Consider the following 14,836-nt stretch of genomic DNA (forward strand, 5'->3'; position numbering starts at 1 on the left):
TTTTTTTATAAATTGGGTCTAGTGGATAATAGCGGAATTACAGATTACCGTAAAAACTCATCAAAAAAAGCGTCATTGGCAGGGAAATGTTTTCTGGCAGGGAAAGAGTTATGACCGATTAAAATGGCTTTAAGTTCATAGCATCCCATATCTCTCACCGGCTTGGCTCCGGCTGTAAAGTTTCCTGAGGTTTCCTGCGTGCCACCTCCCCCCCAGCTTAAATCTTAGGCGGATCTCAGCCTTGCTAATGACCACGTCTCTGCCAGGGATGATCTCTCTAATATCTACTTGTGCAAAGAGAAAGACAGTCTAGCTTTTCATTATATTACTAAACACCCCGTGCTGTTACGGTAACATTTAAAGATTCTGCAAAACAGGGTTCAGATGAAAGGCATGGCCGTCCTGCAGGTGCGAGGTAGCAGAAATCTGACCATGTGGTTTTTATGTTTAAAGTCGGTCTGTGACCTGTTAAAGGATTCTGGACTGTGATTGTAACAGACAAAGCATGGAGCCTTGGCTTCTTAAAGTATTATAAATGTTTTTGTTGGGTCTTCAAGGGTTAAGTATAGGACATGCCGTGGCCCTTTTGTCAAAACATATGTTAACATACTATTTTACAATCAAACTGTTCACCTGTCAACACCCTCCGTCAGAAGAAAACAGACACACTTTTGCATTCAAACTAACACATGCTAATGTGGAATATCCAGGTTGGACACTAAAATTGCAAAGGAAAGATCTCAAATTCATTGACTCTTCTGAAAAATAAAATTGGCTTCTCTGTGCCTTAAGCACACGATGGGTCGATTCATTTAAAAAAGCTGCAACTTCAAAGCAGGGTTCGGATTACTACCATATGTCTCCAAAGACCGACTCCTGCCCTAGCCTTACCCTTTAATTTCTTATCCCAAAATTGGACATCTGAATGGTTTTGCTACATTGTCCCTCCCCTATGAATCAGCCACAGGACGTTCTCACAGTAATTCTTCGCCAAGCATAAACTCATAAATGCAATTAAAGAGAAAGGTGGATATGATGTCATTCAACTTTGCATACACCTCTTCCTTTGTAGACCTTTCTATAATTGTAGGCTTATCGGGAGGTTGTGCCGGCCGATGACCTTCTACGGAAACAGCTGACTGCATTGTAGATGTTATTGGAGTCGTACGGCCTTTGTAATGCATAAATCTCTCCCGATAAAGGAGGAACGGATCTCTCATCAAAGTGAAAAAATGTCTGGCTTTTATTGTTTGTGAAAATTATAGACAGAGTTCAACGTCTGTGTAGGAGGGTTTTGCAAGAGATCTTTGTTTCTCCCATGCTTGTCCAGTCTGTCAATCCCAGCATGCACTTTACCTCTGCATGAATGCAACATTTGTCTGATGGTGTGGGTCGAACACCCCCGTCGATCGGTCCGATTGCCCAGAATGCTTAGAGGGACACCAATGTGCCAATGGAGATACAGATGGGTTTTGAAGAGCTATTCGTGAGCCCGGCAGCACAGTTTTCGAAGAGATTGAAAGAAGGAATCGGTCATATGTTTTCAATCGTGATTTATTCGGTTGCTATGAAATGGGTGCCAAAATTCGCACTGTTTTGGAAAACGGGTTTGGTTTTGGCTTGCTAAGTTTGACACTATTAGGGTTTGGAACTGGTACAGCTGGATCAAAGGATATTTTCATTGATAGAGAAGATGAGGTAACCGCAGGTGTCTACTTTATGGAGAATTGTTGGATATTTCCAGTTTAGTGTTTACTGCAGACATCACAGGTGCCTTGTTAGATGTTGACGGTTTGTTTATCACGTAAGTGGCTGTTATTTCTTTGAAAGCAGCCTTTAAAGACAACTTGGATTTGGTTAGCATTTACAGCTGTGTGCTTTACAATGTTCCTGTACTGGAGGAAACGGGGAGCTTATGAGCTCGAGTCCCTCCCATCCTCTCTGACAGAGTTAGGGGTGGAACGGTACTCGTGGTCTTCCTCTCTGGATGTTATCTATGATGTCTATGGTAAGGCCTAATCCATTGATACAAACCTCTCTCGTACTAACCAGAATCATCAAGTCTTCCTTAAAGGCGGAGTCCACGATGTTTGAAAAACGGTTTGGAAAAGGAGACGGGCCGACTACCAAAACACACTTATAGCCAATCAAATCAAATCAAATGCCGGGTTGCGTATGTGTGGGGCGGGTCTATCAACGGAATGTCCAGATTCTATTGGGGTAGGGGCGTGTTTGTTTAGGCGATTTCAAATATCAACACTGGCTTTCAAACATCATGGACTCCGCCTTTAACTGAAGTCAGTGCTATTTGTATGACACTTTAGTGTGCATACCATTTGAAAGCAATTTTTTATAGAAATCATGACTTTACTTTATAGTAAGCAATACAAAGGTGACTGTTGAAAGGTAAAAATAAACTCATTGAAATGTTTGGGTGGGAAGGAACCAGGTTGGAAATACACATATTCAAAATATGATACTTTATAACACAATTACATAAAACAGGGCTTGTTTTTTATATTATGGAATAAAAAATCCAAAACAAACCTGGTAACCGTTTGTTTTCATAAAAAAAGATTTTTGTAAAGTTGTAACAAACATCCCACTAATTTAAAGGAACTTGTTTGGTCTGATGATACATTTAAATTAATGAGGAAACCTGAAAATATTGGAATTTAATTTTAATCAAAGTAAGTTTTTTTTTTTTTTTTTTTTTTTTTTTGCATAGCACTCTATTGACTTGAATTATATTTTCTCTCTGGGGCCGTTTACTCGACAATGTTTTTACTTATTTTGGCTTATCATTTACATGACAATGGCATTTTTGGGTCCTGTTAAAGCAGACTTTGTTGCAAATTTTTTAAAACAACGCCTTGTCGTCTGCATGTAAACTACAAAAACGAAAATCTGTGAAAGTGGTGATGTCATGCGCATGTATTAATTCAGTCTCTACTCTGTAAAAATTCCTTGTTGCACTTCAATTTTTAAAGGAATATTCCATTTTCTTAAAAGAAAAATCCAGATAATTTACTCACCACAATGTCATCCAAAATGTTGATGTCTTTCTTTGTTCAGTCGAGATGAAATTATGTTTTTTGAGGAAAACATTGCAGGATTTTTCAAATTTTAATGGACTTTAATAGACACCAACAATTAACACTTAACTCAACACTTAACAGTTTTTTTCAACGGCGTTTCAAAGGACTATAAACGATCCCAAACGAGGCATAAGGGTCTTATCTAGCAAAACGATTGTCATTTTTGACAAGAAAAATAACAAATATACACTTTTAAAGCACAACTTTTCGTTTAGGTCCGGTCCAGCGCGACCTAACGTAAATGCGTAGTGACGTAGGGAGGTCACGTGTTACATATATAAAACGCACATTTGCGGACCATTTTAAACAATAAACTGCCACAAAGACATTAATTAGTATCAGTTGACATACAACAACGTAGGAACGGTCCTCTTTCACCACATTTGTAAACACTGGGGCGGAGTTTCGCGTTCGTGCTCTGTGACCTCTTGACGTCATGACGTATTGCGTGGGGTCACGCTAGCGCATGACGACCGGATTTAAACGAGAAGTTGTGCTTTAAAAGTGGATATTTGTTATTTTTCTTGTCAAAAATGACAATGGTTTTGCTAGATAAGACCCTTATGCCTCGTTTGTGATCGTTTAGAGTCTTTTGAAACTCCGTTGAAAAAAACTGTTACGTGTTGAGTTAAGTGTTAATTGTTGGTGTCTATTAAAGTCCATTAAAATGAGAAAAATCCTGCAATGTTTTCCTCAAAAAACATAATTTCTTCTCGACTGAACAAAGAAAGACATCAACATTTTGGATGACATTGTGGTGAGTAAATTATCTGGATTTTTCTTTTAAGAAAATTGAATATTCCTTTAAGTTTAATCAACTTGAATTTACATTTAAATTAAACTTTCTTGGTTAGTGAGGAGTTGCTATAAAAAAATTAAGTTAAAATAACTTAAAGCTAATTCAACTTAATTTTTATAATTTTTACTGCTTAAAGGGACACTCCACTTTTTTTTAAAGAAGCTAATTTTCGAGCTACCCTAGAGTTAAACATTTGATATTTACCGTTTTGGAATCCATTTAGCCAATCTCCGGGTCTGGCGCTAGCACTTTTAGCATAGCTTAGCATAATCCATTGAATCTGATTAGACCATTAGCATTGTGTTAAAAATTAACCAAAGAGTTTAAATATTTTTCCTATTTAAAACTTAACTCTTCTGTAGTTACATCGTGTACTCAGACCGACGGAAAATTAAAAGTTGCGATTTTCTATGCAGATATGGCTAGGAACTATACTCTCAAACTGGCGTAATAATCAAGGACTTAGTCCTATACTTAAGGGCGTAGTGATATTACGCACTACCCGAAAATTGTCCCCTGCTATTAATAAAAGTAACCAAGAGGACTATCTTCGGGCATTACGCCTGCTGCAGCCATGTTACATTAGTAAAGTCATTGATTATTACGGCAGTTTGAGATTAACACATGTTCGCTGATCCATGTAAACAGAGCATTTTTACAGCATTTTCATGTGTATTTGAAACTTTTCAAAAAACACCAAGGAAAAACTTTCATTGTCGTGTAAATGTAACCTCTATCAGTCATGTCCTTGATTGTGCGTACAGTAAGGGAATTATTGTAAATAAAACAAGTTTTCACACTAATAGAGGAGTATAGTTTGTATTAGTACTCGTAGGCTGCATAACGATTAATCATGACTAATTGTTGCAGAGTAAAAGATTTTATGTGTGTGTGTTTTGTGTATAATAGTGTATAAATACACATGCATGTAAATATTTAAGAAATATTTACGTGTGTGTGTACATTTTTATGTTTATATAATTTATATTAATAAAAATAAAAATATTTAATATATAAATATATTGCGATTAGTCATGATTAATCATAATGCAACCCTATTTATTAGTTCTGATAATCATTTTTTTTGTGGAGATTTTTAGAAAGATTTCAGTCCACTTTTCCAAACATGACATAATTCTGAAGAATTGTGTCTCATCATAACATATTTATCAGTGCCGGCGCCAGCCGAACGCTGATGAGGGGGCGTCTAAAATACCAGAGGGGGCGATCAAATGAATGCATATAATTCCCCCAGCTAGAAAATACATAGGTTTGGTACATTAAGTTTTAAAGTGTTATAAACAAACATCTCTGTATACAACCACAAAAACTACAGCTATAGTGAGCAACGTACAGAGCTCTGAACAATACAACAACAACAAAAAAACGCATACCTAACGTCACATATTAGCACAACACTAACGTTACTCATTAGAAGTTCAGACCCAGAGGTAGAAATAAATTTTACGTTATGGTGGGGGGCAGTGTTGGCAAATAGAGTTGATGGTTTTCAGCCCAAAAACGGTCCAAACGCAACATTTGATCAACATTTTGGTTCAATTTGATCATATAACGTAGTTATTTTAACTGCCACAAGTAATGCACCATAAGCTAGCGATTAAGCAGCTACAGAACCACAATAGCAAAATGACAATAACTCGTTTACATATACAGCTATGCTGTAGGATAGGCTAATTCAAATTCGTTAATTATAAATTTAACAATGTCTGTTTTTTTATCTATTTACTCCTGATAAACAGGTGTGTGAGAGAGAGAGATCGTACAGGCTTACCTTTAACGTTAAATGCAGAACAATAATAGGCTGTTGGTTGTACGTTGACTTGCAAGGATGCTGAAGAACATGAACATCTGAACTTTTCAAAACTATGTACAGTCTGGCTGAAGTTCATGGTGCCCGAATTGACTTAATGACAGCCGAACATTTGGATCTTTGCACCTGAAATGCTCCGATAATTCATCCACGGCATTAATTGATGTGTGACAATCCGGAGTCCGGTTTGTAGAACTTCCAATGCTATTTTCCATATATCCATTGCTACAGGGCAGGCCCAGGTCACTCTCACACTCCTGTCTGTAAATTTTTATATAATTTCCCACTTCGACATCTTGATTTCCCTCTGAGACTCAGAACGCGGGCTCATTGTCGGCGTGCCTCAAGCCGTCAACACAAACTTGTTCAACTTCAGGCGCGGCTGCAAGAACCAACAACCACATGACGTCAAAGTACCGCGAGAACGATTCGAGAAATCATACTAAGTGTCGTTTCGTCTCGCTCTCGCGGCATTTTGACGTCTTCGCCTGAAGAATTCGAACAAGCCTATAGGCTACACATGAGTGGGCGTGTGTCACGGTAGAATACATGCACACTTGTTTTTTTGTTTTGTTAAATAATTAGACTTTAAAATTCACTTTAGGAAGACAATACACAAGGCAAACGTGATTTTTAAATAGCGCATTTTATCATTAAAATCCCATTCAACATTAATGGTTATCTAAGGGGGCGGGATAGTGCCAGTGAGGGGGCGACGCCCCCTCACGCCCCCTCGTGGCGCCGGCCCTGATATTTATACAGTATATAACACTAGAAAACATTTTAATTATTTCTTGAATTGATTTTATTATTGCCAATTTTTCTTTTTATTTCCAAAAATGTTTTCCTCCTGCTTTGTTCTGTTATAATTGTTGTGCATTAAATACAGTCATTGCTGTGTTGTTACCGTTCACTTTGACTGTGTGGTGATACTGCATTTGGCTGCATGTCTGACAGTCAGTGAAACCCCTGCCGTTTGTCATGTGTCCTGCAGTAGACGACGTGCATTATGTAACGTTGTAATAGTTTGGTCTCCACAGCAAAGCATGACAACATTTCCACGATTCCTACTTTCAATTGGGTGCCAGCCATCTCTGAGGTACAGGACAGAGGGATAAATTCAGATCTAAAGCATTCCTCACATTCCCCATAAAATCCTGTACAAAAGCTACATGTAAACACGCTGTTAGAAACCTCCACTCTGTCTATACATGGAAAGATGTCGTGGTACCGTGCAGGTCGAGGGACCTTGCTGTGTGGTCTCAGTCTGATAAGACCACAGGGTTTGTGGACTCCTTTGTCTTGCGCTTTGCTTTTTTATGGTTGTTAGAGGGATTTGCTCTTACTGTTTATGCAATTTATCCAAATTTGAAAATGTATGTCATGACTTGAATAACATTATAACATGACATTCAATTTCAAAATTGTATGCATTTTAACCTCTGCAATATATTATATTATTTTATATTATATTATATTATTTGAATTATATATTTTTTAAATACATTTAATTTTAATGTTGTTTTGGATCCCATAGTTTTTATTATATCAGCATAATTTATTAATAATTATTTAATTATTAATAATTATTTAATAATTTTGGTGTAGTGTATTCTCACACTGTTTTTGCAGAAACAGCACCGGACTTTCTAAATGCACAGCTTGGCGTTGCATAAAGCACATTCTCATGATTTGCGTACTTAGCACGCATGATTAAAAGTCGTTCAATATGTTTCCCGCAGCACTTTTCAGTTCGGGCGGCCCACCTAAGCTGGGATACATACCACCTTAACAAGGTCGTCCCAAAAAAAAAATTAGCTGCACAAATTTCCGTCAATGTCTGGAGGATAACTAGCCTGTTGATAAAACATTTAATTAATTAATAATCTAGTATGTGTTCAATTTCGGTCATAGTTTCTTAAAAATTGAGTTTTATTTGAGTGTTTTAAATAAAAATATTTTCATAATGACGTGTACGCCCGCCCCTTTTGATTGCCACCCCCCCGGCCCGCCCACCTGCACAACCCTACCACCTTAACTAACAAATTTTCTGCGGGAAACCCTGCATAAGTCAAATTCCAATTTTCCGTGTATATGGATTTGTCAGTCCTTCCCTTCATGACGTTTTATGTATTTTTTTTCTTTGCCATTGTCGCTTGGGTTTAGGGTTTTTTTGTTACATAAAATGACGTCCTAGCCGAAACCTTAATTCTAACCCCAGCTCCAAGTGACCAAAAATTGACAAAAACACGGAGAAACCTGTATAATAAATGACAGCCTAAAGCAAAACCCAAATCTAACCCCAAACCCAAGCAACAGTGTTGTAAAAAACAGAAATGAATTGAGAAACCAATACATAAAACAAAACAAAAAGTTGCACGTATTAAGTGAATGGAAGACTGGCATATAATATGCATTCAAAATTGTAATTTGGCATATGTATTGCACGACTTTTCACATTTATGCGCCCTTCATGAGAATTGGTTGGTATGAAGAAAAGTGCCTGACTCTATAACACACATCTCTTGCTGTATGAGGCAGATTGTGGTGACGTCACAGACCAACTAATTGATAGTAACTATTTTCATAATCAATTATTACATTTTTTTATCAATTAGCTGTTGCAGCCCATATATTTTCTGATTAGTTTTGGATTCTCAACATCTCGCTTTGACTCCTGCAAAACTGAAAAGAAAGGATGCTCAGATTTTTTTAAGAAAGCACATTTTAAGTGATTAAAGCTCCAGATGGAAAAGATATCTGAATTTTCCTCTGAATACTTTTCTGTAAGCCGAGAGAAGTTATAGTTATATTTCATGGAAAGTTTTTGTTGGGTTGACTTTTACAGGAAATTACCAAATGTGAGGATACTTAAATTTTCATATTCAAAGCATATACAATATAAAACTATTAGCATTCATTAAAAAGCCATTGTCTGCTGTGATCTTTAATTTTCGTGTAACGTAATGAGGAACACATTTTACCTCAGTTTAGAATTGATAACTAATCCGTTTTTATTTTCACTTCCTTTTCATCACTTCCTCCATAAACATCCTGTTTATATTCCTGGAGATGATAATTGGTCACCTCTATCAACCATGGACCTCAAAACCATCATCTAAAAGTCGAATTGAAATAAGCTTACCGTTAATGTATGGTTTGTTAACAAAGGACGATACTTGGCCGAGAATAGGGCTGGGTAATGATTAATCACTACTAATCGTTTGCAGAATAAAAGTTTCTGTTTAAATCATATATATGTGTGTACTGTTTATAATAAATATGTATAAAAAAATATATATATATATATATATATATATATATATATATATATATATATATATATATATATATATATATATATAAAATGTATATCAGTGTGTATTTATATTTACATAATTATTTTACACAGTACACACACACATACATACATAATGTAACCAAAAACTTTTATTCTGCAAAGATTAGTCGCGATTAATCGTTATGCAGCCCTAGCCGAGACACAACTATTTGAACATCTGTAATCTATAAAAATATTGAGAAAATTGCCTTTAAAAATGTCCAAATGAAGTCTTCAGCACACATAATAATAAATAGATTGTTGACATATTTACAGATTACAATTTACAGGAAATTTCCAAAAAAAGCTTAATTCAACATGCTTCTACATAATATCCTAATGCTTTTTGGCATAAAAATCGATCATTTTAACCCATACAATTAGTGCTGCCTCACGATTAGTTGCGACTAATCGTTTGCAGAATAAAAGTTTTCGTTTACATAAGATGTGTGTGTGTGTATAATAATTATGTATATAAAAATACACAAACATACATGTATAATTTTAAGAATAAATATATTTATATAATAATTATATATAAATAAAAACATGTATACACATGCAATTGTTTCTTAAAGCTCACATAACTCATGCTGTTTCTGCATTTCTGATGTTAATCTGGAGTACCTATAGAGTAGTATTTTACATCCTTTATATCTCCAAAGAATCCTTAGGTTAATCAGATTTATAAAAGAAAGATTAGCTTTACCGAATCTTTCCGATAACGTACGAAAAAATGAAGAAGGAGGAGTTATACCGCGGGAGGAGCGAGTACGAGTCATGCAACACTTTATACAACACTGTTTAACTTATGATTCACTACATGTTCATGTCATTTCTATAATATGTCTTACTTACCGCAAGCAACTCATGACCCGGTACTCATGGGAAAATCCAGTGCATCAAACACACAAGCAAAACTCCGCTGCTACCCCGGATAATAAACTATATCCATTGTTTTCATAAGGCTGGATTTCTTCTCCTTACATCCAAAAACACACTTCTTCTTTCGTGCCATTGTTGAGGTTTGAAATTAAACAAAGCTGTGTCGCGTGATGTGATGTTTGCAAGTTCTAGCGTCTTCCGCTGATTGACAGGTGGGCGGGGTTTTCCGGGGGAAGTGCCCATAAAAAGAAGTGATACGTATAGAAACCCCTGAAACGTCAGCTGGACCTGTAATCGAAAAAAACTTTCCGAAACTTGTATGAACCCTGGCGAAGTGCATTCGGCACAGAAATACTCTGTAACACGCCCAACTAATTTTTTGACACTTTGCTTACGTTTAGCACGAGAAACAACTCTATAACTGTGTTAATAAGTCAGAATGCTTGAAATACAATTGAACCACCCCTTTATTATAAACGTGCGTGCGTGCGTGTGTGTGTATTTATACATAATTATTATGCACAGTACACCCACATATATTATGTAAACAAAAACTTTTATTCTGCAAATGATTAGTCGCGACTAATGGTGAAGCAGCGCTACATACAATGTATTGTTGGCTATTGCTACAAATATACCCGTACGACTTATGAATGGTTTTGTGGTCCAAGGTCACATATTACAAATGTATAATTTCTATATAAAAAAGTAAAACTTCATCATCTCTTAATCATCAAGGTTACTGGTGTTTTAAACATGTATATGATTCAATGTTGTAGATGAGAAGGCCGCTCAGGAAGAGGAATGCATGATGTGTCAGCATCCAGACTGCATGGACCACCGTCACGCCACAAAGGTAAGATCAGACGTCTTCAAAACACCGCTGAGCTCCTAATAAAGACCACTGCAAGGTCTTTCTTCTCTGTCTGCTTCTTAGTCGAGGTTTTGTAGTTTTAAGGATTAGCTAAAGCCCCTGTGTCCTGCTATGATATGTGGTCGTCTCTCTGACCATCAGACTGTGAAATAAATTCCCCATTATGAGCCGAGATAAACAACCACCAAGACTGTCCTTGCATTGCAATCTGTTTGCCTTTATAGTCCATCCAAAGCATTTCTGGAAACCAAACTGTGCTTTCATAAAAATAGCTCAACTGTTATTTCACTACCAAAAGATGGGGTTAGTAGCACTTGCCATACAGAAGACTTTGAAGATGTCCTGAAATGGTATTTGCTGTCTTGTCATAACCTAACAGGAACTGTTTTTATTCCCTGTCTTTTCTGAGAATAGAGAGAAGTGAGCTCAGTTTATTTTGAGATTTAAAGGAAATACAACAGAGAGTAGACAACATGGAGTTTGCTTGGTCTCATCTAAGTATTCTTAATGGTGTATTCTTATTCAATAACAGTGATAGGCTTTCTCCTTGGCAGTTCGCATGTTACATCTAAAAACACGTGTTAAACGTGGGGTCAAGGTGATTCTTCCGTTTAAAGTGTGCTCCCATGGCGTCTTTCGTAGCTAAGCAACCATGAGCTCCGCTTTCCGGGATGGCGAGGAAAACGGAATTGCTGATCGGAATTAAATCGCTTATCTGTACCTCATGTCAAATCATATCATTGTCACCATGCAATCAATTAATCTGGTTGGGTGTTTGCCCAGAGAAGAGCTGTCACTCAAAAGTACGAGAAGAAGGTGCGGGATTAGTTTGCATCAAGTCACAACTTCCAATGGTGACACCATATAGGGAGGGAGAATGGGAGATGTAACACGGCATATATAGGCGATAGAAAGATTGGCCATATCATCCAGCCCTAAGTGAGCACATGAGGCATTGTGATTATGTGACCAGGAGCGCAGTAGGAGGTTGGCCTGTAGGAAAACCTCGTCTGGCGCCGAGGTCACGGGCTGCAGTTACGTAAGGAGATTATGGAGGAGGGTGGGAGGGAGGAGGGTTCATTTTTTTCTTATCTTCGTCACTCATTATTGTTTACATTTCTGATCGCCTACTTGAAATACATTTTTGGGGTACGTTTGATATGATTCAGTTTTACTTTTAACCCTTTGTTCTTGCTTTTTTAAGCAATACCTTTAAGGTCAGGTGATTCATTGGCATTTATGCATTTGGCAGATGGGTTTGAACCCATGACCACTGAGCTATCCAGGAGCACCTGAATTCATTATTGTACAATTTTGAATTCCATGAATTAGGATTCCTTAAAGGGATAGTTAGGCCAAAAATGATATTAAACTCATGATTTACTCACCCCCAAGCTGTCCGAGTTGCATATGTCCATCGTTTTTCAGACAAACACATTTTCGGATATTTTAGAAAATGTTTTAGATCTTTCAGTTGATTAAATGTATGTTACGGGGCCACGACCTTCAAGTCCAAAAAAAGTGCATCCATCCTTCACAAAATAAATCCAAACGGCTCCAGGATGATAAACAAAGGTCTTCTGAGGGTAATATGTGCGGTGTTGTTGTAGAAATACCCATATTTAAAACTTTATTAATGTAAATAACTACCTTCCGGTAGCGCCGCCATTTTAGTTGTGTCCGCATTCAGGATGAGAGCTTACGGAGCCTACTCTGCTGCTGCTCTGTGCCCCCGCCCTCCGAATTTGTCATACGTCACTAAGAAAAGTGCGTACACTACGCTAATACTCTCTCCTGAATACAGAGGAGTCTAAGATGGCGGCGCTACCGGAAGGTATTTATTTACGTTAATAAAGTTTTAAATATGGATATTTCTACAACAACACCGTGCGGATTACCCTCAGAAGACCTTTGTTTATTATCCTGAAGCCGTTTGGATTTAATTTGTGAAGGATGGACGCACTTTTTTTGGATTTGAAGGTCGTGGACCCTGTAACATTACATTTAATCAACTGAAAGAGCTAAAACATTTTCTAAAATATCCGAAAATGTGTTTGTCTGAAAAACGATGGACATATGCAACTCGGACAGCTTGGGGGTGAGTAAATCATGGGTTTAATATCTTTTTTGGCCAAACTATCCCTTTAAGGATGCGTAATTTAAGCAATTATGACAATAATGTATTTAGTGAATACTGTATTGATCAGACAGATTGTCCCGCCCCAACCTCACACCATTGGTTGAGCCAGTTTTGTCTATTTTGACAAATATGAGCGTGGAACTTTTATTTTAGTCTTCATTTTTGCTTCTTCATTTATCACTCAAGACATAGACTTGTGTACATGCCTGTGTTATGCCTTTTCCTACACTGCTGTAGCACATCCTGACCACTAGGTGGAGGTAGAGAGATGGCATGGTAGTGTATGCCAATTGTTTCACTTTAAGATGGCACTCTGTTGGTCAGGCCTGGGCAAAGAAAGCTGGCATGTCATCATTAGTGCTGTTGCCTAAGGAAAGATGCTAAAAACTTGTTGAACAACAACATAGCAACACAATCGCAAACAGCTAAGCACTGTGCTGTTTTAATTTTATGTTAAAAAAAATGCATGCATGTTCCTTTTACAAAATAAATAGTAAATTAATAATAGGATTTTTTTCTGTTACTCTATTGCACTTTGCTGTTAGATGTTGGATGATAAAGCTACAGGCTGAATCACTACATGACCATCACTTCTATTGCACAACCTGCTTAGGCCTTCAGACCGGTTTAAAGTGGATTGCATTTATTTATAATGTCAAACAGTGCTGACAGCAGAGGTTAAATGCAGGTCTTCGATGCTTTGGCAATACAGTTTCAGAAAGAGCTCACTTGCATGTAAAAATCAAATATTTAACTCTAGAGGAGCTCGAAAATTAGCATATTTTCAAAAAAGTGGAGTGTGCCTTTAAATGTGAAAATGTAAGCATGGCATAGTTTTTGCAGTTTCGGTTGTCAACGCTGTTGTTGAAATTCTCCATTTTCAGTCAGATGCGTTTAATTTCTTGTTTAACTAAAAGTGTCCTGTACTGGATTACTTAAAGTGAGTAGTATACAGCTGGTTATGTGAACCCAACATGTCTCTACTGTACTCTACTTGGATGATTTTAAGGAGAAAAACATGCATGCTACTGAATTACTTGATGCATGTAAGAAACGGACCATTGTGTACCGTGTGTCTGTTTCCGTGTAGAGATGGGCCAGTCTGAGCGTGCATCTATCGCTTTGAGCCAATATCTTCTATTCACCACCCAACAGGACCAGACAGCACCGGGCAAGGTGTGCGTTGCCAGAGAAAACTACCTCACCAAAAACAAACAGCTGAGTGCCCTACATTCATTTGGATGCACGTAACGCATCAGATATCTGTGCTTATCCTTGTCTAAATGAATCTTCTATTATTCAGGGATACGCTTGCGCTAAAGTTTCCTCCAAGGAACGGGACCCTCTTCGTTTTTCCTAGATAATTTAACATTTTCATCATGTTTCTTTATTCCACTGTTAATCTATTCCCGAGTCGTGCTGATGAGTGATAGAGCCTATTGTCGACTCATTTGCTCGTCATTTTTTATTTTCGCATGAAATGCCCCGTAAAGATTTTGCTTTTCATTACTTTGATGATTTATGAGTAACTTTGGGTAACCGCAGTTCGTGACTACCGTAATAATTTCTTTTAATAAATAATCCTGCATGCTTCCTTTCAAAACCATTTATGAGCTGTAAGATTTGGCCATTGGCCCACACAGACTGTTTGGGTCATAATGGGATTTCTGCTTTCTTTTTACTTTTCATTGGTATGAGTCAGGGTTGGTTGACTAAGCATCCAATAACTAGTTAATCGATTAGCAAGTTCATATGGGTAGTTTTTCATGGTTTTCGAGACATTTCAGCAATTGTCCTTTTAACTCTTACCCAGCCAGTGTTGTTAAGTTGACAGCCAGCGTCAGCTAGGGCTGTCACAATGATTAAATA

The 14,836-nt window shown here is 37.3% G+C and overlaps 1 protein-coding gene across 2 annotated transcripts in view; it reads left to right on the forward strand.

Annotated features, from left to right (window-relative positions):
• plekhg5b (pleckstrin homology domain containing, family G (with RhoGef domain) member 5b) overlaps window positions 1–14,836 on the forward strand; it is a 96,974-nt gene that overhangs the window by 6,428 nt on the left and 75,710 nt on the right. Inside the window, exons 1-2 of one of the 2 annotated variants that reach the window (XM_065285255.2) lie at window positions 1,745–2,008; window positions 10,733–10,809. In XM_065285255.2, coding sequence (XP_065141327.1) covers window positions 1,885–2,008; window positions 10,733–10,809 — 201 coding nt within the window. In that variant the 5' untranslated portion in view covers window positions 1,745–1,884. Of the gene's footprint in view, window positions 1–1,744; window positions 2,009–10,732; window positions 10,810–14,836 lie in introns of those variants that run through there. The other variant, XM_065285256.2, reaches the window with a different exon arrangement.

Source organism: Paramisgurnus dabryanus, chromosome 21 (genome assembly GCF_030506205.2).
Source record: "Paramisgurnus dabryanus chromosome 21, PD_genome_1.1, whole genome shotgun sequence".
NCBI classification, from domain to species: Eukaryota; Metazoa; Chordata; class Actinopteri; order Cypriniformes; family Cobitidae; genus Paramisgurnus; species Paramisgurnus dabryanus.